At 40.0% G+C, this 24,390-nt stretch overlaps 1 protein-coding gene across 3 annotated transcripts in view; it reads right to left on the reverse strand.

Annotated features, from left to right (window-relative positions):
• Positions 1 to 700: 700 nt before the first annotated feature.
• nkain2 (sodium/potassium transporting ATPase interacting 2) overlaps positions 701 to 24,390 on the reverse strand; it is a 129,491-nt gene continuing 105,801 nt past the window's right edge. For 2 of the 3 annotated variants that reach the window (XM_086189203.1, XM_086189202.1), the window contains exons 5-7: positions 13,205 to 13,265; positions 6,803 to 6,884; positions 701 to 3,176 (exon numbers count right to left, since the gene is read on the reverse strand). In XM_086189203.1, the coding sequence (XP_086045329.1) occupies positions 3,167 to 3,176; positions 6,803 to 6,884; positions 13,205 to 13,265 (153 nt within the window). In that variant the 3' untranslated portion in view covers positions 701 to 3,166. The remainder of the gene's footprint in view (positions 3,177 to 6,802; positions 6,885 to 13,204; positions 13,266 to 24,390) is intronic. The other variant, XR_015110580.1, reaches the window with a different exon arrangement.

Raw genomic sequence — 24,390 nt, forward strand, 5'->3', positions numbered from 1 at the left:
AAAGACACTTTGTCTACAATCACTTTGTTTATTGAAAAGCAATGTGAGGGTTGGTTCACAACAGAAATCAATATTGTCAAGTCGATTAACTTCTGAAGTGAAAGTGAATTTCCAGCCCTGACAGAATGCTTACTGAAAGAATTACAGACTATAGTGCAACTAATCCCCCCCCCCGACATTGCTCTCACATTTCAAATACACAATTAGAAGAAGTAAAACATAGTAGTCCCACTTGTACACAACATCATACATATTAGTCAACTAGAAAAAACAGTAAACACGGCCACATGTGATTAAAAAACGTCTAGAAGTTCAAAGTTACATTTCAGTTTTACATTTGTAGTAGCTATTTTTCTCCTTTTACTCAGCGGACATTTCAGACTGTATTTATAGAAAAAATCACAAAGTTCACATTTAGGACTCTTTGAGGAGGAGCATTCGACAAACCAAACGGTTCCCTTTAAGTAGCTAGTTAGTCACACGCAGCATGAGATTAAATACGCAACAGTTTGGAAACACCCCCATGCAAACACACAAAATGTTGTTTCTGTCCTCCAGAGTCACACACAGATGTCCTGCTGGAGATAAGTAGCAGAGGTGGACTTTGAGATCAGTTTTTCCAGGAGTCTGTTTGTCCATTCTTATGTCAAGAGAAGCTAGCATAGCCCCCCCCCCCCCCCTTCCCCAAAGGGGTGTCCAGAGAAGGCCTCAAACCTTTGGTCCAGGGATTGCAAAAAAAAAAAAAAAAAAAAAAAAGATACTTAAATCCATTTCTAGAGGGAGTCAGTTGATTTTTTTCGGAATAATAATAATAAAAAAAAAGAACTCGCCATCTGTCTCTGCAAGCAATAGGGACTTGAGAGAGAATCAGTATCTGCTTTGCCAGCCTGGAATGCAAATGTGAAATTTATGATTTATGATAACTTTTACCTCTTTTCTTAACAGAAGAACCCCAAAGAAGAAACTCTGAGATGTGTTATTTTTGGTCCCAGTCTGTCCCCTTTTTTGAAATTGGGTTCTGCAGATATCCAGATGGTGAAGTTGTTGGCACTTTGACGTTAAAATCAAGTGATGGGATGGTGAAAGTCTCTGGCGTCTCTCTTTGTTAGGAAGGGTGAGCTTACACAGAGTCGTGGAAGTTTTGGCAAAAAAAAAAACATAGACTTAAAAGAAAGAAATTATTCTTTAAGAAAAAAAAAATTCTTTGAGGCTTCTTCGTCACCACATGATGGTGGCAGACATTTTCGGATGATGTCATTCTCTTGTATGAACAGCAATCAGCATTTCTGCCCCCAATTTATACGGCTCAAAAATCCATCAAGCGAGATTCAGGTCACTCTGACTGTGATTGTCGTTTCTGTGTGTCGTCTCTTGAAGGTTGGAAGGCTGCTGACAAAGCTGATTGGGCACTTGTTAATCTTGACTTCCAGCATTTTATTTCTAATTCAGAAATGAAGAATGTGGCAACTCTGATGTCTAAAAGAGGGCTGGAGGTGGATGGGTATGCCAATCACTGCCTGACCTTAAAGGAACTCGTCAGTCCTCAGGGAAATACCCCTGTTTGATTCTCAGAGTCGGACAAGAAAATAGATTTCTCACTCACAGGGACCAGCTGGTTAGCTTAGCGCAATGAATAGTAGTGGATGGGAAGTGCTAGCATACTTACTGTATGTCACAGTCATCAAATAGCTGTCGTCCTCTCTTACAAGGTTTCCGCTATGATGAGTTGCTCTCCTAGTTGTCAACAAACGTTTGGTTTCAATGTAGTTGCGACTATTTATCTGATTCTAAATTAGTGTCTCATGATTGTATATTAGTATTTCCTAACAAATGTTCTGCACAAATTTTGTTATATTAATCCAGAAGATTGGATTTGATGACTTTGGATGGAGGTGTGTTAACATTTCCCATCTGCTAACGTACTGTATATTACGCAAATCGAACAAGTGTCTTCTTCTTATTTGGCTCGGGGGGGGGGGGGGGGGTGAAATTCCCCAAAAAGTTGATCCTCTATAAGGGAAGGAGGAGTTGTTTCTGCCTTGGTTATTTTCCTGCTTGTCTGTCTCAGATGGAAGACAGCAAATTGAGACAGAAAGAGGCCAAAGAAGCACATCTGGAACAACAGTCCCCATCAGTATTTAATATGGCGGCGAACATCCTGCGGCCTTTGGGATGCTGAAGCAGTTTGCTGTCTCCTGTAAGTCTACCAGTCTGTCCATAAAGTCTTCAGTCTTTCTGTCCAACTGACAGAAGATCTGTTGTAAACATATTAAGATTCACATTAGTAATGGTTATGTTGTATCTGTGTGTGTTTGTGTGCATGCGTATTAACATATGCATCGTTAATGTGTGTGTGAGTGTGTGCGTGTGTGCGCGTGGGTATGTGGATGTGTTTGTATCCTGTACACATGCATGTGTGAGAGGATCGTAAGCAAATCTACACACCACACTATCATGTAAGACTTGATGTTTACGTTGCGTGTAGCATGTTTGAGTGCAGCCCATCTAGCTTCCATCTGTGAGGCAGAAACTGACCCGTCACGTCTGACATTCCTTGCTTGGGTAGTTTTGTTGTCTTGGTTGGAAGAACAGTGTCGGATCTGTCCAGAACAAAGAGCTAAACGTTCCAGAGACGGTTCAACAGGGATGTGTGTCCCTGGGGTTTCTCAACTCTTTGGTCAGACATAGATATCCCTTCGAGACAGCCATCGGTTTCTGCAGAGACGGAACGGTTCTCTAAAATCCAAGAACGCTCCATGAAGGAACACACAGTATAACTAACCGCCTCTTTGCATCCCTTTGATATCCTGCGCAGTAGCAATGCAGATACAGCACACGAGGACGTGACTCCCATCACTGGAGCTGCATGGATTGCTGATGCAAGTTTGTTGTAGTTACCATTGTCAACCACATGAGGCCAGTGTTTCATCAGGGACAGAGATAACCATTTAAAAAAAAAAAAAAAAAAAAAAACACCAGACAGGCAGAGCATCTGACCAAGCACTGGGGGGTAGTGGGTGGGGTGGGGGTGGCGGGGTAAATAAGAGCTGTCCTGTCTGCTGTGTCTGTGTCTCGGTTGTTGTTTAAAAGACATTTGGAGTAGTAAAAGCAGGATGTTAAGCAGTGGTGATTTGTAAGGCAGCGCTCCCAAAGTAGCTCCTGGGTTTTATTTTGACCTGTAGAGAGAGAGAAGAGGGATTATAAAAGAGCGAGTGAATCCATTTAATGGTGTACGTAGAGAGCCGTATTTTAACCCCTTCAGCATTTCCTCTGTAAGTCACGTTGACTGACATGAACACACCAAAACCCTTTGAGAAACGGGTTCATTTGAGAGTTTCTGATGAAATACATCATGCTCGATCAAAGGAATTCAGCGTGGCACATTAGCCGAACAACTTCATGTTGCTTGATGAGAACATCACCAGCACTTGTTCTGTGTGCTTTATACAAGATGAAACACTCAAGAGACGGCTGAAACCCTCACGGGATTGTACACCCGAATGTAAGACATGAAATGATAAGAACGCACAGCAAGAAATGATGTTTGGTTTTTGACCACCACCACCACCACCAACAACAACAACAGTGATTTGAGGCGTAGACTCTCAATCTTTTCTTTTAAATGGGCTGTGTGGAATATTCTTTACCTCCTAAAGGAGTTTAATTGGACGAGAAGTCTATAGATCTAAACTACGGAGCACCCGACAGGACATGGCAAGGAAAACAAATCCCTGATTGAAGAGAAAAAAAAACCCAAAAAACAACCATACTTTTTAAGATCCTGCAAAGGTGAGATTATATAAAAAATATATCTTGCATTAATTTTTGGGAGGGAGACAGGGAGAGGCAACCTGCCCCCCCCCCCAAACAAACAAAACAAAAAACAACACAAAGAAGTGTACATTTGTTCCCACCAAGCTTTTATATGTTTACTGTGAAAATAAAAAAAAATTCAATGGTTGAAAAATATTAACTTTTTGGGGATCCGACAAAACTTTTCCTACGAAATAAGAAATCGATTGTTAAAAAAAATTAAATGTAATTTTTTTAAGGACCTTGAAGAAAGTTTTGGAGGACGTGGACAACAAAATGGAAAAAAGGCACACAAAAAAAAAAACCTGTACACTTGTGAAATCCAAAAATCTCATGCCGTGCAGTGCATTAAAAAAACAAAACAAAACAAAAAATTGGGGTGAAAAAATAGGTACTTTTGCAAGAGCTTGCAAAAGTATCCAGCATGTTGAACACAATTTTTTCATAACTGGACTGAGAATAATCAGCCTTGTCTTCTGAGTTCTGGAGAAAATAAAAAATCGTATTCATCTTCTCAATGACATTTACAACAATAAACTCGACATAAAATATGTTGTGAACTGCTTGAACAGAGTTTACGAAGTTTAATTACAACAGAAAAAAATGTTAACTTGATGTGTCAGTTCAGTGTTATGGTTTGCAGTATTATATTTGAATTATTACCATTTCATTTGTATGTGTTATGACACTTTTGAATTATTTAACTCTCAAGCCTTCATTACAATGCAGATGGAGTAACAAACACACCAGAGGTCAACAGTAAGTTCAGCTCTAAGTTTTTTTTCTTCTTTGCAAAGAAGAGCATATTTGTAAGCAAAAAAAAAAATTCTGGAGGCGGATAAAGTTGCGTGTGTGTGTGTATGTGTGTGTGTGTGTGTGTGTGTGTGTGTATGAGTGGTTGTTGGTGAAAGATTTCCTTTGGGACACAGCTGATGCGGTATTACTGGTCCCTCTGGCCAGAACCAATAAACACCAAAGTGAAGGGACAACAGCTGGGGAACAATGATAGCATATTGATGGCTCTCAAAGTGTATGTGCATAAATATGTGTCTATTACTGTGTGTGTACAAGCAGAAGCTGTCCATCAGCACATTTGCTGAGTGTGTGCATGTGTGTGTTTCTCTTGTATCCACTGAGTTTGTGTGATACTTTAAGTGCAAGTGTGTGTGAAGATATATTTGTATTCCTGCTCCAGCTGTTGTGTGTTTGTGTTTGCAGCCATTATCTCGGGGGTCGATGATTTATGATCTGTGTTATGGCTTCCACAAGGGACAAATAAAACTACAGAATGGCCCTTTATTGCCTTGCTTCTTTGTTTAGTCCTACGGTTCATCTATCACTCTCTGTTTCTCTCCTCCCTCTCCTCCCCCTCTCTACCTGCCAACCCTTCGCCCTTCCTCTCAGTTTCTCCATCTCCCTCTCTCTCTCTCTCTGGCTTTTAATTTGCTTTTTTTCCTAATAAAAATGTATTGATAAGCTGTCTGTGTCACATCAGTTGAATCACCAGTAGTTTGTCTTGTTGTTTGTTACATTGACGAAGCTCTCGCTGTAAAGTGAGACAGTGAGATTGATGCTGGCCTGTCCAAACCTGGACCCAGACACATTTTGTGTTGGTTCTTTAGCCTCAAAATAAACTGGAATCCATAATCACTGCAACTCTAGTCTGCAAAGAAACAAGCAAAGGAATTATCATTGATAAGGTTTAATCAGGGTTTACAGCAGTTAGACAGCTAATGAAGGCAACAGATGTTCAGTTGTTTATGTGCCTGAATCAGGACAGAAACTTTGGGACATTTGCTATCATCTGTGTCGCTAACAAAACTGTACAATTTAGCAAGATGCTGAGACATTTGCAGGCAACTTTCTCGTGATAAAACCGCAAGCTTTTTAGCAAGATGCACGGACTTTTCCAGCAGTTTTTCTAGCAACAAAACCGTGAGCTTTTGCCAAGGCGGTGCGACGTGTTTTATTTTGGGCACAGAAACCAGGAGTTTTAGCGAGACATCTGGATATTTGAAGCAGTCGTTCTGCCGATGAAACGGGGTGGTTTTTTTTTAGCGAGGCTAGACATTGTTTGGCTGTCTTTCTGGTGACAAAGGCATCACTTTTAGTGAGGCACTGATACATCGGAAGCGTTTTTTGGGGGGGGGGGGGGGTGACAAAAGCATGAGCTTTTAACAAGATGGTGGGATATTTGTAGCAATCTTTCCGGCGGCAAAACTGAGGCTCTAGTCAGACCCCGGGACATTTGCAGCAATCTTTAGGGTGACAAAAAAGGTTATTTTCAGAGTGATGTTATGCTATTTGCTGATTTTTTTTGGGGGGGGAAGGGGGTGAAAAAAAACCTGTGAGTTTTTTAACAAGATGTCAAGTTAGGTTTTTATTCCTTTTATACTTCTCATTTCATGTATTTTTTTTCCCAGTTTTTCCCTGATCATTCTTTGACTTAAACCAAGTTGCTTTTTGCCCCTAAACCTGGTCAGACGCGGACCACAGCGCGGTCTCATCACTGCTTTTTGCACCGAGAACAGAAGGAATTTCCAGCATTCAGCTTGCGCTTCTCACGCGCAAAAATACACACAAATATGCACATTTCTTTGTTTGTTTATAATATCATTGCAGAGGTTTGATGTATTCCTTTACCCCCTTTATCTGCCACACACGTGTGAGTGTGTGTGTGTGTGTGTGGGGGGGGGGGGGGGGGGGTGAAAACAGCAATAACTGATGAGACCTTGACGAGCCAAGCGAGTGACAAGCTCAATGCAGATCTCAAGAAGATATCAAAGAGAAGAAGCTGCTGATGATGGCGTTGGCTTGCAGGGGGTTTAGATCTGTCACCCCCCCGCCCCAGATCTGAAGCATATGTCCTTGCTGTTAAGATCCAACACAGGGGAGGACTACAAACAGAGGTTGTTGGGTTTTTTTTAGCCTAGTGAGTGTCATTTCACGCTGTTCTGGGCGTGCGACTAAACCATGGAGATATACTTACATGTACATGGGCTGTAGTTGAAGGTGGGAGGTCTTCTGAGGCCCCTGGTAACCGTAGGAGTCAAAGCCTCCTATAAAGTCAACTGAAGAAGAACAGACAGCGTCAATTACAGGAAACACGTGTCATTATCAACCTCCTCCAACACATGATTCATTCCACGAGGCCTCAACACCTCCAGAAATCTCACCAGCACTTTTTGTACCATCATCATGCTAATAAGGGTTGCGGGTATAAAACTGCTTTTAACGGCATGAAAAATCATGCGATGCAAATCAAATTCTATTTCAGGAGCAAGCCTATATATTTATGCCTTGAGAATACTCTTAACTCCTAAATTATCCAGGATAGATCCGCAGACTCTGGAGCCGAGGAGCTGCCAGCAGGTGGTTGCCGAGGCAGAGAGCCTGGATTTTTGAAGAGAGGAAACCATGATATTTTTTTACTTTGATGTTGTAGAGCTCATAAAAGGGTACTTCCTTGCCTTGATCAGCGGCATACTTTATTTATTCAGAGAGATTTCATAACATCAAGTACAATGTGGAATGCGGCTGTCCCTGCAGAGATGAAAGTAGCTGTTAAGTATACCTTAAACCCCAAATAAGCAGGGACATAAGTCCGAATATCAAGCAGCAGTAAACAACAAACACCATCAAAACCAAACCCAGATAGTTCAGAATTCACATCATTGCTTCTTATAATGAGAATTGTGAGGACTTCTCCTTTTTTTCAGTGATTCTGTTAATCTAAAACAATGAATCTCATTACTATCAGAAGAGAAATGATGCCACCTCAATCCCAATCGACTTCATCTCAATTTAAGATCAAGTAAAAAACAAGAAATTCACCACCCTGTCAGCCTTTTCTCCTGGAGAATCGGTCACAAAAATACTAAAATTTTTTGCTATTTTATGTGTCTAACACCAACTGTTTTACTCTTCTATTTCGTGACAAGATGAAGTGAAATATAATTTTCTTCTTCCTTTTTCACTTTCTTGATCATTGTCCCTTATTGCTTCAGTATGAGTGTGTGTGTCAACTTTTTGTACGTACTCATAAAAATTCTTGGAGTGTTAATTTTGGGAATTGTACTCCTTTTTTTTGCCTTCCCCTGGATCCCATTTTTGTACGCATCAACTGTTTTTTTTCAATCCTAAAGTGCAAAATAAGATAAAATTATTAATAAAATATTAAATATTAATTAAATTAAATTAAAATTAATAAATATATAAAATTATTCATAAGATAAAATCTAAAATGTAGGGATGTACCTGCAAGGATAACTTACTCTGAACCTTATAAGTATAGAGACTAGAACCGTTCCGCGGTCCACTGAGGTCATCTGTCCTCATGATGCTTCCTTCTATTCAAACCATCAAATTCAGAAAGTGAGTCATCACATATTAGCTGGGAGTTTTATCTCGTCTCTCATAATCCTCTCAATGTATTCAAGGGAAATCTTCATTACACCACGCAACAGGACACCCGTTGATCTTGTTCATCTATCAGCAGTTTTCCTGTAATATCATTCCTGCTAACCCTCCGGAAGCCTCGGAGTTCCACCTGGCACACTACGCGAAATCTTTAGTTTACACCCCCCCCCCCCCCATGTGACTCAAAACTGATACAGATTAAAGCAGATTATAGACGATAAAACTAGAGTAGCTAGTTTCATTCCTTTCTGCTTTCAGTTGTGATTTTTTAAAATTTATAACTATCAAGGCTCAAATTTACTACCTGATGGCTGTTGGTCTTCACACCTGGACGTCTGGATCAAGGCTTATCTTTTGTTGCATTGTTCGAAGTAAGTTTGTTTGGTTTCATCCATTTTGCAAGCAAACTAATGAACTTCATGTACTGATAGTCTATCCCACCTACACTTGGTACTGATATTGGTTCTTTGAGGGTGGGGGGCTAGAGTCTATCCCAGCTGCCATCGGGCAAGAGGCGGGGTTCACCCTGGATGGGTCGCCAGTCCATTGCAGGACCATCAGGAGTAGTTAGGGGTTCAGTATCTTACTCAAGGATACTTGGACATGGTCACCAGAGGGGGTGAGGATCGAACCAGAGACCCTTTGGCTGCTAGACGGCCACCCTACCTCGGAGCCATGCCGCCCCTGTCTTTGTTCTTTGTGTGGTAAATTATTTTACTCAAATTCCCACAATTAAATTTTTTTTATTTTATCAGCATTTCACTCATTTCTACATGAACTTTCCTTTTCTTTGTCACTTTCATGTGTGCAGCATGAGGGAGCTCAGCGCTGTTTGATGTGTCATGCTTGGGGGCACTTTGCACTTAGGCCCTGGAAAAGTGCTGTATGAATAAAATAATGTTCATAATAATTATTATGTCTGTTCAGTCAGACAGAAAGAGCCATTGCTTGGGCTCCCCTTAAGCTTCTATGTAGTTTTTTTTATTTATTTTTTTTATGTGGATGCTTTAGTGGAAGAATGGCTGAGGTTTCCCTGCTGATTCATGCTGCAGTCAAACAGTCTCAGCAGAGATTCTGCCACGCTCGACCCTCGGAACACATGAGGATATGGAGCTCATAACCTTGTCAGTGTGCTGCCTATCACACTATGCTTGCCCAATTTAAAAATTCTAATGTTATTCATAAGGCTCCACTTTGTTATCTAGGGGTGTTTATCTGTGTGTTCATGTCGCATGTTTGATAAGAATCTGTGTGACACATTCGAGTAGCAGCGAGACAGATAAGGCTGACTTTGACAATTAATCTCCTGCGCACGGACACACCCTTGCACCTGCGCGCACGCACGCACGCGCGCACACACACACACACACACACGCATGCACAGAATAATTATCTGAGTAATTAGCCTTCTCAGCAACTCAAAATCTTCATTGGTCCTCGGTGAGTATTAGCTTCATCACCCAAGGCACATTTCCAGACAAAGCTCGCTGATTATTGTTTAGTCTCCAGGACTGAATTATGGTGCAGTGAAATTTCCACTGCCAACATTCAGGACTCAGCAACATGAAGATTACAATGAATCTCTCAAATTATTCAGAAGGAAATGATCTTTTTTCCTTTTTGTTACATGAAAATGATGTGCATGGCATGTTGCCGCCATGATTAAAATTTAATAGTGGCCTGAAACCTCAATTTAAATTCTGATTTATACCTGATAACATTTGTTCACTGAGAAGAATGTGAGAAAATGGCCGATGTGGATTACTGCATCCCTGCTCATCTCTGAGTGCTTCGCATGCTGTTGTGTCCCCCCCCCACCCCCAAAATTACATTTCATGTAGAATTATTTATCGACATGTTAAGGGTATATTTGCAGAAACATTAAATCCTTTTTTTTCGGTGAGTACATTCCAGAGAATATCAATGAAACTGGTCGGCTTTATTTTGTTTGTCTTTTTTCTTTTTTTTTTTTGCATATTGTCTCGTAAGAGACTGCTGACCTGTCTGTCCCCTACAGTACATCCCAGTGAAATCATGCTCAGTTAGCCAGCCTCTGTGACTTTCAACAACATAATTGGATTTTTAAACTAAAAACAGAAAAATTCAAGGGGCTGGGTACCAGGGAGACACATAATATAATCCAGTTTGACTGACAGATCCATTAGTTTGAAGTCTTATCAAGAAAGACCGAAGCACTGTAAAGGGGTAATGAAAAGGGTTTTACAACTAAGAAAAGTTCTCATGGTGGAAATTATTTTCAGCTTAGATGTAACAGGAGACGTGTGGCGTTAAAAAGAACAGGTTTTTTTTTTTTAACTTTTAATTCTGGTAAAAGGTGAAGACTACTGGGAGAGGTTTATCTTGTGGTGATGAGCTTCATGATCATTTTATGAACTCATCTGGTGAAGGACTGAATGCATGCGGCTTTTGTTTCTATCAAACTACGATGCACTGTAGCTTTAAATTTGACCAGAAAAACCATCAGGAGCAATTAAGGGTTCAGCACCTTGCTCAAGGATACTTTGACATGGTCATCCGGGGAAATGAAGATCGAACCAGCAACCCTGTGGTTACTAGACGGCCATGCTACCTCTGAGGCATGCCGCCCCTCATGATACTCTAAAATACAAGAAAAAATTACTATATCTTGTAATGGTAAGATAATTGAAATATCATAATGTTATGAAATTAGTTTTTGGTTATACTTCATACAAAAGTTTCTTGTAAAGACTGTTCATTAATAAGTAATTAGGCCGCTGTAAGCATAATAAAGGGTTAATGAATGTTGATAAGGGATTATTCAAGCTTTATTACCCTTAATAAGACATCGTTCTCCCATTAGACCTGAGTGCTGTGGAAAAAGGCTTAGTTGACTGCTAATAGAAAGCTATAATCTTAATAAAGTATCCAAAAGCTATGCTTAAATATATAAGCATGTTGGAGCAATTTTTACCTTTCAATTAATCTTTATTACCCACACGCCTTCAAATAAAGTGTTACCTGGTCATAGTTTAAAAAACAACAACACTCACAATCACTGAGAAATACTTGTAAACTTAGTTGGTAAAGGCTTGTATTCTAAATTTTTTTCTGGGGTTTTTGTGTGCGCCAGTAAAGATAAGCATTATTTAGCAACACACGCAGGAATGTGCTCCACAGAGTCCTGGGGGCCACAATATAACAGCAAAGGCCAAATAATAACTGTTTGAACTGAATTATTTAAGTGTCATTTCAGGTTTCCTGTCATTGGCAAACTTACTAAAATGTAGTGTTACAAACTTTTCCCATCTCATTATAATTAAACTCCATAAAACTTGTATAAATGCAGTGTTACATCACACTGAACTGCTCTGTAACTTTATTAAATTGGATGATTTAATATTTCACGGTGACCCGCACTGAATACAAAGATAATTTTACAACATGAAAAAGCCTAGAGGCAAGTCTGGTTTGCTGGTTAAAATATCTCTCCTTGTCAATCGCTAATCAGGAGAACGCGTCCGCCCTCAGCGCTTTAAACTATTTCCACTGATCGCTTCTGCATTTATTACTAATCAATATTTATGTGTGAGCAAACAGCATCCTTAATTCAGTGTTGAATAAGACATGGTTGGTTATTGATCCTCCTGCAGAAGGTCCTCATTAATGGAGCCACTAAACTGATGGCCTCAGGTAAAAGGCTCATTCAGTTTAACGCTCACTGGCATACACATTATACAAAAATTAAAATGATCATTGTATTGATAAATACGCCTAATCAACAGATTTAAATTGGATGAATCGTTAAATAAATCCATAAAAAATGGTTATATAAATCCCTATGTGGATTGGAGAGTGTCTTAAGTTTCTCCAGAGGTTTTTTCCCCCCCTCCATTCAGCCATCAGACTGTTGTTGCTTGGTGATGGGGGCAGATCGTTGACCTGGCACTTCTCCCCCATCCTCCTCTGTCTCTCTCTTCCATCTCATTCTCCTGATGTTACTGCAAATGAATGAGTCGAGCTGTAAAATCTGGAGGCTACCAGAATCACTTTAAATTCTGTCAAAGTGTCAGTAAAGACGGTGAGTTCCAGACGGCTTCTTTGAAACGTGCTGCCTTATTACAAATCTGCTTCACTTTGAAGTGAATGAAGAGGAAAATAAGCCAAGAAGGAGAGACAGTGAGAAAGTTTCAGTTTGTTTCCGCGATCAAACTTGATTCCTAAACTCAAATGCATATGAAATGCAAATGTATACCATATAGACTGAGAAACAGACTTTAGCCCATTAACGCCTCAACTTGACATCTTGAGTATCTTGTGGCATGTTTGTCTAAAATCAACACCTAATACCAGGTAGATCATCAAGCAATCATAGAGTAGTTCAAATATATTTATCCAGAGAAGATCGGTCAAAAACAGAATCATGATGTAGTTATTGAGGCCTTATTGCAATTTAATGACCGCAAAATGTGAGCCTGAATCAGTTCTGGGAAACAACTGTGAAAGTCAAGACCCAGAAAGAGGGTGTTTGAAGACATACTTGGGCTTTCTCAAGTACATAAGCAGCAATATAGATATTTCATTATGATATTAAGTGGTGGACAGAAATGGTGTACTTACATGGAGGTATCAAGTGCCTGCTCCTCTTGTAAAAGGAAGAAGAGCTAAGCTAGTTGTGGTGATGCTGAAGTAATGCAGTCACACTTCTAGTTTAGAAAAACATGTCATCTCTGCAGCAACTTTTCTGATTCTAAATAATTGGTTTGCTGCTGCTGGATACACATTTTGAGTTTTGTGAAGTTTGAGAATGCAAATATTGTGAAATGCTGGATAAAATGTGAGTGATCCTGCAGGCTACTGTAGGCAGCAATCTCCAAATCCTTTCCTAGATATAATTAGATCCCAGAGACTGGCACTTCTGTTTCTTTAGTCTTTTTTGTATCTTGCAGCTTGCCTGCATGCATGCATGTACATACAAAGACTGTATACTTACAACTGTCTTCCTCTTCTGAGATGAGCTTAACCACATAGCAGGCGTAGATAAACCCCACCAACTGTAGAGTGGCACAAACAAGGACAGATATTATTATTTTGTTGTAAAACTGAGATAAAGAAACCTTGACAGACATCAGACATATTGTCTCCCCTCATATCACTTGAAAAGCACCCACAATAAAGACGACACAGACTTTTCATTTAGATGGAGAGCAGCAGGAAGCACCAACATTGAACAGATAGTTGTTACTGACAGGTGAAGCAGGTGTTGGTGGAAGTGGAGCTGAACAGCAATGCCCCCCCCCCCCCCCACACACATATAGAGCACTTGAATCAATGGACACACTGACACACACACACACACACACACACACACACACACACACACACACACACACAAAATGACGAGCCACAAGGTTAGCCTAAACTTTAATCGCTTCAAAGCTGTACTGACTCTGTTTTAATCCCCACCTTCAACCTTAAGAACTATAAAACAGAAATGTCGCAACCCTTTCTCCATTATGGCGCTCTGGGTAAACATGTGTGAGATAGCGATCACTGAAATTGAATTTCCAGCTCCCTCAATTGCTTTGGTATTACGATGGCAAACCAGATAGTCCCGTATTTGTCACTATCATCAAAATGAAAACCTCCCACCAACACCCACCCTGGCTGGCGGGGCTTTGTTGTGTTGAGTTTCTCAGCGAACGTAGACCTCATATTGTTCCCCCTCATCATCACTCACAAAAACAGTAACAGCTGAACTATCAAAAGAGGGGCTGTCGTTCTGAGAGCTTCGATTGTTGCTAAAAAAAGATAGCACTGAACCTGTGTGTGTGTGTGTGTGTGTGTGTGCGTGCGCGCGCACGTGTGTGTGTGTGGTGTTTGGACAGTGATATAGCAGCCCACACGAGCAGAACTCTTTTGCTCCCTAATCTGTGCTCTCATTGGCTGTTTGTATCCAGGGCGACCGATGGGAAGGTTGCCGATTGGTGCTAATGTGCAGGAAGGTGCCTTCAATGTAAGGTTTGCATTTTAAGGACCTTCTCAAAAGTGGTGGATTAAAGTAGGACTGTGTGAGAGAAAAGATGAAGATACAAGCAGATGATGGATGAATGTGTGTGTGTGCGCGTGCGCCAACATGTCACCCTGAACAAAGAGGCCTTATTGCTGAAATAAGACTTTAACTGTCAGAAAAACGACATTGACCTGGTTGGTATTCTATTGACTAAATGGACACACACCAGCAAACACATGGTGAGGCGCAAATATGAGCAACTAGATTTGTGATTCAGTGTAAATCTCAAGGTCTTGACCTCATTTAGTCTAAATAATGTTCAGCTCCCAAAGCTCCTTTTCTCCATTTCCATCCTCCCTCCCTCCCTCACTCTTTCTCTTCTTTACCTTCATCTCTCCATCTCTCCTATGACAGACGAGTAAATTAGTCATAGAAATATAGTATTTTACTCTGTGGGGGATGAGTTTAGTTCAAGCCGATATCATACACCAAATAATAGAGGAAGACCATGCCATTCCAGTCTCACAGTGGGGATAAACTGAGATGAGAAAATCAATTTGGATACAGGAGGCTTTATGTGGTAGCAATGACATGAAAAACTGTAATGACTGTATACTTTTACTTTGAAAGATGAAGGTGTAGCCAGGTAACTGCCTCTCAGGGTTGCCCTCTGAAACTCTATGATTTGAATCATCAGTACGGAAGCTCTCGGGTGAGATTCTTGAAATGGAACTCAGACTCGCAACTGCTTCCTTGCTTGAGTTTGGCCACAGAATGATTTGTTTTTATGAGCCTCTCAAGAACGGGAATCTGCGGGAAGAGGAATACTGTCGGTGTTGTTATGCTACTGACGTGTATGTACAGTTTAAGCAAATTTTTTTGGTGAGGATGTTGGTGTATAAACCTAACAATTGTGACATCTCTCGTTTAACCATTACAGAGACATTCAAGCAAGCTGCAAACCTCAACTCGATTGCCCTACACAATGTTATTCTCAGCTGCAGACCATCAGCAAGGGCCAGCTGCTGTCAGTGTCGCTGTTGCCACATTGCCGAATCATTCCAAAATTTTCCCCCAGCTCTGATGTCTCTGTAGTGGTTAACATGACATATATTGTAATTCATTTAGCATGCCCCGCTAGTGGAGATTGCTAACGTTAGCTTGCCAGGTTGCTAGCTCGCAGCTAGTGCCCTGTGTTTTTGTGAGTTTGCTGTAATTATGGCCGCCACTATCGGAATTGTTTTTGGTTTGGTAATCGAAACATCAGCGTCGACTCAGAAATAAGGTAGCGGCATACTGCCTCTCCTGTCCAGTTAAAGTAATGCATCCTCCTCATACATGTTCAAGGTGAATTGAAATGTTATAAAGTCAAAATGTTGTTCAAAAGATGTATTTGGGTGTAGAATGTTCTGTTACATGGAGCTGAAGCTACACCAGAGACTCTTCTGTCTTCTGCAGCCTCATTACCTCTGAAAACGACTTTTGGGTGTAGTTTAGTCTGCACTGCTGAACAGAGTGCAGAGGGTAGAGCCGCCCTCTGATGGAGGGCATTTGATCAGCTGTGACAGAGTGAGTTTCTCTGCACATCAATATCCTGTTAATATTCTGGTATTCTATTTTGTTTTTGCTGCATGTAAACATAATATCCTGTTTACTATAAGCCTGATTCTATCTTATTCCGAAGTGAAGAAACCCAAATAAGATAGCTGGGTGCAATAATACTTGTAATGGTGCTCTGATGTGTTGGGTCTTATCTTCTTTATTGTTGCACTTCTTCCACTGAGTAGGATTGGTGCCTGCACATTTGAGATTGTTTGTGAACCCTCCAAACTAAACAAGTTTATTATTATTTTTGCAACAAAGGCTTCTCAATGAATACATATTTTGAAAGGTATATTTTAAGTCCAATATATACTCTCAAATCTCCCATAAACTTGAACCTACCCTGCAGGATTGTACTCATTCTAATTTACTTTTGTTGTGAACAGTTCACAACAGTTATTACGGTTATTTGAGGTCGACTGATATTGGATTTTCTGGCTCAGTACTGATATCTGGGGGGAAATAATTCTAGAAATCCAGAAGTTGGATGATATTCTTAAAAATAATCTGGTGAAGAGAAGTCACTTGCACAGCCTTTTATTTCGACTGATTAAACCTCAATTGCAGACAATTTGTTTGTTGCTCTTCAAAACATCTCATCTTTAGCCACGGAAACTCATGGTTCTCTGCTGTGCCTCAAAGAGAGGAAAACCAGAGTCTGTATGGTAAATGCCACAACTGGAATTGATTGGTCTGGCGATATTCAGACCTCGCACGGAATAAATCAGTCAGCTGGAATGGAAATTATTTATGTATATGTATATATATATGTGTGCGTGTGTGTGTGTGTGTGAGTGTGTGTGTGTGTGTGTATATATATATATATATATATATATATATATATATATATATATATATATATATATATATATACATATACACACACACATATAAATATATACATATATACACACACACACACACATATAAATATAAATATATATGTGTGTGTGTGTGTGTGTGTGTGTGTGTGTGTGGGTATGTATGTGGGTATGTAAGTATGTATTGCAGTTTACCTGCAGTACTTATATATGTGTTTATACATAAACACAAACACACATATAGTGTGTGTATATATGTGTGTATATGTGTTATGAATATGTGTATATATGTATATATACATACATATACTCACACATATATACACACACACACATATGTATATACTGCAGAAAAATTGTGACACACATACATACATACATACATACATACATACACACACACACACACACACACACACACACACACACACACACACACATATATATACAGTATATATACCATTATGTATGTTGCTTTAAATTTAATAAGTGTACGTATGAAGCATGAAAGTACAAGTGAGCTAAAAGTGTTCAGCTTTACCCCTCCCTCCCCCGTTTATGTCCTTTCTTTGGTGGCACCTTCTGCTTCTATTTGGAGGGACTGCATTAAAGTGTTCCTGTTTTCATTTTGTCTGTGGATTAGGGTTACCTAGTAACCGCAGCCAACCTGAAGGATGTTCTGTGTGATGAGGTAGTACCTCTTCAGCATGGAGCTATGAGCCGGATCTCAGCCCTGATCAGCCTGACAAGCTATAACTTGTACAACTTCAACCACTTCACCCCATAAAAAGGCATTTACGTCATTCAGGGCACAAACAGCTCTTGTGGTGTTTTACATGCATGGGGACACGGACTATTCCTGGAGGCAGGGACACACTCTTCATCCATTTCTTAAAAATACAGTACAGCAGGTACATGTTGTCATAGCAAACAAAATAAATGTCATTAGTAAGTCACCTAAATGCAGGTGGCAACATGTTAAATGGAGGTTCGGGTGTGGTATGGCTAGTAAATTTGTCTTATTTGCATCTTCTCAGTGAACTGTGAAATGATTCCCCCTTTATATCTTGGACAGAATGTTCTGAACATGTTTTTGAAAAGAAAATGCCAGCAAAGTGAGCTCCCTGCACTGCATTTACATTGTCCATTTTTTTCACTGCAGACATTTTAAGCCACATTTTCAATCCGAACCTTTGACTGTTACCTGCAGCTCCTTGAGGACCATGGTAATGGCTCCCATTTGGCCACGATGTCTGATTAGTCAGAGTTACAGTATTTGATTAAGAGGTTCAGTATAAATACTATTCATAAAATGACAGAATAAACATGCAAGCTGGCCAGGATCTCTATGTCTGCATTTTTCTAATAAAACACTGGTCGCCAATGAAAGGCGTACACGCTCCTGAGCTCCACATGACATGCTTCAGCTCGCCCACGACATTGCAAAAATAAAAAGCAGATCATGGTTGGCTAGATGAAAAATGAACCCCTGCTAAACTGAATATATGTGATGACATATTCAACAAAAACACAATAGATCCATTTAAACACTGAAAATCTAGGTACACTGTTATTGATGTCATATCTATACTAGCATGCCTCAGTTGACATTTCCTTCCCAGTTAATACATCAAACTGTATCAAGTTCTTTTTACAACATTGGATTTACTCTCCTGTTAGAGGCGGTGCGCACATTTGAGCTAAATGATCAAAATGATGACCAAACCATGCTGACATTCAAAGGTTGTGTCTCAATAATTTGACAAATTAGATCCCAAATGGAAAAACGCACAAGGATGCTTCCTCAAACCCAACAAGTCGGCAAAAATTTTGCTACATGATTTGATGAATTTTGACCTCACATGCAGAAACACAGCGTGCAAAACCAAATTTTCGTTTGAGTTTGGAAACATTTTAACGGCTCACATACTGCGAATCAGTCACTGACAGAGAAGTCATTTGATAAAAGTCATTTACCCAAGTAAAGCTATTTTTAGTTTGTTGCAGGGAGTGCTGGCAGTAAAACAACTTCTAAGATTCATGTTGTTTACATTTACAATTCAATTCAAATAAAGCAACCGAATGCATCAAAATTGCAAAAACAAATTTCAGACTCGGGGAAATGGAGTGAATGCAGCATTGACATGATCATTGTCTCAATCTAGCATGTTAGCAACATTGGAGGTAAATGCTAATGGCAGCATGCAAGCGTTCTCAAAATAAAAACTGGCCATACTGATATTTTTGAGGTATACGTTTATCATCGAAGTCGAGAATTATTATGCTGGCATTTGAGCTAAATGGTAATGTGGAAATGCTAACACAACAATTATAACTGTACCATGCTGACATTTTCTGAATATAACAACATAACTTTTTTTTTTTCCCAATTAGCCATTAGCACAATCTGAAACTGAATCATGAACCAAATTCTTAATTCGCTCAGAACCTTACAAGATGAAACTACGCCCAAAAAGATCAGGACGCCGATCACTGTTAAATTTGCCACATGAGAATGAAATCAAATTTAAATGAGAAAGATTAAGTGTAGCTTTACCTGTCTGCCTTTTCAGGGACTCTGATTAACACCTGTAGGTTTTTCAAAGACGCTCAGGGAGAAATTAGTTGAATGTCAAACAGCTGTTTTTTAATAAGGAAGGGTATGTGTTTTGCATAGCCTGAGTCCAAAAGCATCATGGGAGGAGACCTTTAAGAAAGGCAAGAACAGATGCTAGAGGAGGACGTCCATAGGTCAGCCAACCAGTGACGCATTTCTCCACCGCCAATGAAGGAGGTTCACTCCACTTTAACACCTTCAGAGAGGAAGCAGTGACGCCACAGCATCCTGTCGATCAAGGTCTGCAATGCTTGTAAAAGTGAATCAGCTCAGATGCTGATGTATAACCGTCATCTCTGAAGATCACGACATCATTCAGATCCATAATGAATTCTGCCAAATTTCCTGCTTCTTCAGTTCTACAACTGTCACACTGTTTATGTGTTTTATAATTAAAGGTGTTGTCTGTGCCTGATTACCTTGCTTTGTTTTGCACACATCAATCTGTGATTAAACTGCGTTCACTTCAAATGAGAGAATCCACTACACCTGCATCACTTACAGCAGATAAATTGTGATGCGATGGGGGGGTGTCACATTTGCGGGGATTAAATCTGTTTGTGCTGATGATGAATGCTTAAACTCAAGCAAATGTTTTTTTGCTCTAGCTTTCCCCGATGCTTTCAGTAAATCATTTGTGATGTAAATATTTTTCAAAGAAGACTTTAGAAATCTCTATAATACAAAAATCAATAATCGTGCCTCATCATTTTCATCTTAATGTGCTTGTTCCATTTGAGTCTTTGTATAAAACAGAACGCCGATAACAAATGAAGCACGAGTGAAGTAAAAATGCAACATCCACCTTGTTAGCTGGCATCACCTTTCCATTCTTTACTGCATTATAGTTAAACATGTGATATAATAAAGCTGATCTATGATCCTGTTTTTTCGTTGTTGTTGTTTTTTTTGTTTTTTTTTACAAACGTTTATTCAACTGATTCAGAGATGCTTTACAGTGCCATCGTCTCAATCCAATAGGTGACAGTTATATGGGATTAGCGCTGCAGAGCACAGCGTCTGCGATGGTCAACTGACGTTCACTTCGCATGCATTGTTCAGTCTTACCTCGTCTCTCTCTTTTCCTTGATCTCTGAATAACAAACAGCCATGAAAACCAATCTGGTCCAAATACTGCTTCCATGAATATTTTGATGTCTCCGGTAAAGTAAATTACAGTAAAAAGGAACAACAATGCTTAATGGGCCATTTTTGTGTCTCAACCTTGGACCCTGTATTCTTATTCCCTCCACCTCAAACTGTTTTACTGAGTTAATCAATTCAGTAGGATTGTGGCGATTAAAAAAAAAAAGAAGAAAAAAAAAAGGTTCAATTTAGTGACCTAGACTGTCTATGGTTCCTCTCCACCAAGTGAGCCTCAGACTTGGTGGGTCACTGTTGTCCTACTGTTAAAATAGTGCTGTGAAGAGTTAATCCCAGGATTAAAGTACTAGTATTCAGTTGTATGGTACATCCTGGGCTGGCAACTCCTCTGCTCACCTGTGAGAGGCACGTTGAACTACTCTGACGTGCCTTTTGATATTCATCCACGCTTAGACAGAGGAAGTAGCTGTCAAATTTAGTCATATGATTAATCTGTGTTCAACTATCTGTCTGCATTAGAATTTATTTGAATAATAATCAAGATGTTAGTTTGATTTATAAATAACCCATTAACATCATCCTCCTGTATTGAGTGCCACTTGTCTTTTGTCTGTTGGTTCAAAGCCTCGGCTCTCATTGGCTCTCTACTGATGCAGAGAAGGGTCACAGCGGGCTTAAGAGTTTACAACGCCACTGGTTAGAGGCCATGGGTATCCGTACACTTGTACATTCATGCTTAAAGCAGTCTATGCTAATAGATATAGCATCCACACGAGTAGGTGGCGCTAATGATAATTCTAGTTCCATGAGGCCTTTTTCGTAATCAAGATTATTTGGCTTTGTGCAATGGAGGGTTGCGAAGCTTTTGCAACTAAAAACAAGAGTAATTGTTTTCACTGATTAGTTCTTCCACTCTGACTGAAGTTATGCTAATGACTACAATTACTTTCAAGAATGCACTCTCGACCACTGGGCCACCAGGAAGCCTCGTCTTAAATGTGTTTTTTGTTGTTCACCATGTATCACTCTGTGTTATTAGCGAGAAGAATAAAGTTGAAATACTTTCCCCACTGTGCTACAATCTGGCAGTGATAGCACGATTGGAAGCTTGGATTTGACTGCGGAGATCCATCACTCCGCTTTGTTTCACCTCAGATCTTCATTTTTGCACGCAAACTATTTTTGTGTTGCCATTTGGCAAACTATCGAGTCAGTTTCAGAGAAATAGTCAGGTTATAACTACAAGGCATTGAATTAGTTCACAATATATTTGGCAGTGAAACACGTCCTTTTTATAGCACTGAGAAGGTTTATTTATATGCACTTTGGTGTGCAGTACAACCTTAAGTTGTGTCCCATGGCTTTGGGAGGTTAGGTGCAAAAATTAGCAGCGAGGACGTCATGGACTGACATCATTTATCAAAATAAACCAAATGCAAAAAACAGGGAATCTAGGCCAAGGAAAGCTAAGTGAAAAAAACTAAAATACAGCTGGACAATGAGACACTTGACAACAGGTGGTAAATGATGGGGGCAGGCAGGCAGCTGATTGGTTGAGAGACAACAGGAACAGGGCTGTAATTCAGTTCATATTGTATTGTGAAGCTTACTGAATTGGCCTCAGTGGATGAGATGCACAGCACTAATTATATCACATATTTATGATTATCAAAACTGAGGAGTGCAAAATCATTACAGCCTGTAACAATATGAAACCTGTAATTCAATAAACCAGAGAGAAAGTGGTACTAACAAGACAGTTAGACAAACTAGTCCATCACACGCTTAGAATCCAACTGCCCAGCTGAACAGAAACATATGCTCCACTGAAGACCTAGACAGCTGAAATGTCTCTCCACTCACTGTTGCGTCACATCTTCCTATCCCTTTCTTTTCCATCCAGTCTGTCGATACCTGTTTTGATTGCTTAAAAAGACTTCAGCTTCACCACTAACAAACGTTCCCTCTCATCTCTTTTTCCTCCATCTAGTACCAGTTAACAAGGTAACCAGCTGGTTTACCGCCTAGACAAAGCGAATCAAACCCTAACTGACCGGAACTTAGCCAGCCAGTCGACTTGCAGAACGTACGCTATTAAGAACTCGGATCCACCAATTACAGTTAACCAGCTGGCCCATTCTGCCAGTGAGGCCGTCAGACAGTAGAAGAGTGTGCTCATGAAGCATGACGCTGTTTCCACACACCAATTACAGCCAGACAGTAGTACGGCTGTGTGGCGGCTTGGCACTCCGCCACACTATAAGTACCAATATCGACTGACAGAGAGACGGAGGAGAGGCCCGAGATGCAGAGAGGCAGACATACGGAGCGACACTCTCTCCCAAACTGCTTCTCCATTTTGATTGAATGATTCATGCAGTTACATAAACGCGTTGCTTTATTTATTGCATCTACGCTCGTAAGCGTACGCATACTTCAAAACAACAGTACAGAGGAGAGCGGGATAAAAAGTGACAGGCCTCCTTCATTTCCACTCTCTGCTGTCTCCTCTGATCCTGCTAATTATCACAGTTTGACAGTGCAGGAGAGGAGGAAGGATGGAGGCCGACGGTGGAGGAGCAAAACAGACACAGGGAGATCTCAACAATGAAAGAACCTCTAAAGCAGCGCATCTATCTCATTCCACCTTAATGATGTTATGAAGTTCTTAACTTAATGGCGCCCAGATCCTTTATTTTACTCTAAAGCTGCACAATCACCAACAATTCCCCTAAGCCACAGCAACAGTTGTTTCACATCGTTAAAATACACATTAGAGTGCATTAAACTTTATGCACTAGCCCGTGTAAATGTGGAAAGTCAGAGCCCTGCATCGTACGCGCTCCCTCTGCTGGGTGACACGGCAGGAAAACACCTTATTTCACTCCATCTCAGAAAGTCTTGCATAACGACACAACATATTAACATAAAACAATATTTTTGTATCAACATGAATACATCAAGTTTCAAGTTCATTCGCATTTGTTCAAAACATAAAGATCTTCAAAGGTACACCCACATGACAAACAATGAGCTTGTTTTATTCACTCTGCTCCAATAGAGACTGTGAAGAACTGAGAGGTATTTTCCACATTTTTCTACGCTTCAGTTTTTGTTTTTTTTTTGTGCCTCACACAGAATCATAAATAAATAAATATGTGATACCACAGTTATGGCTGTTGGTTAGAAATGTTGTTTTGTTACTGCATAGCATTACTACACACATGAGCCTCATCAACCTTTACTTTGGAGAGGACATCAGCTGAAAACGCAGTACAAAAAAAGATTTAATATCATACTATATTAGACACAGTTAGGTGACTGCACTGGGTAACAAAATAAACACCGTACTTGCTGGGATTATCGGAAATGTCTGTTTGAAGTCAACTGGTATGAATTTAAAACCATCTACAGTAGCAAAACTCTGAGAGCTCAGTGATTGGCTACAGCACAGTGAGATTCCTCTCCATCTACGTAGTCTTATAATGTTTATATTTGCATAATCTTAAATGATATACGTTCAGATGACCCCAAACCAGCAAGACAGCTTACCCACCCACACAGTGCCTATAAGCGCTATTTTTTAAGCCATTTGTGATTAAAAACGCCTTCAAATCTGCTTATCATTTTTTGGAGTGACGCGATGATCGACAGGAGAAAAAAAAACAAACACGCGCCCTATTTTGTATCTAATCTTTTATCTTTGTCATCTTTCTGAAACAATAATTGAAACGCGAGTTCGCCGCCATCTCTGTCTAAGAAGAGAGGCAACATGGTCTGCTATTGCTATTTTTAAACGGACATATGTGCTGGAGGCAAGTTTACAGACTGATTAGGCAGCTGACAAATCTGCAACATCTGAATCCATCCCATAATAGTCTGGCTTGCTCTCAATGTCCAATTAATCCCCCCCCCCCCCAACAATAGCGACAGAAGAACATTTACTCAAATTACATGAGATGACTTAATGAGGATGATAAATAACGTGAGCATCTATTATCATATTACAGTAAGATCATAAT

The sequence above is a fragment of the Aulostomus chinensis genome, chromosome 20, assembly GCF_037954235.1.
Source record: "Aulostomus chinensis isolate RoL2024-O1b breed Wild chromosome 20, RoL_Achi_v1.0, whole genome shotgun sequence".
NCBI lineage: Eukaryota > Metazoa > Chordata > Actinopteri > Syngnathiformes > Aulostomidae > Aulostomus > Aulostomus chinensis.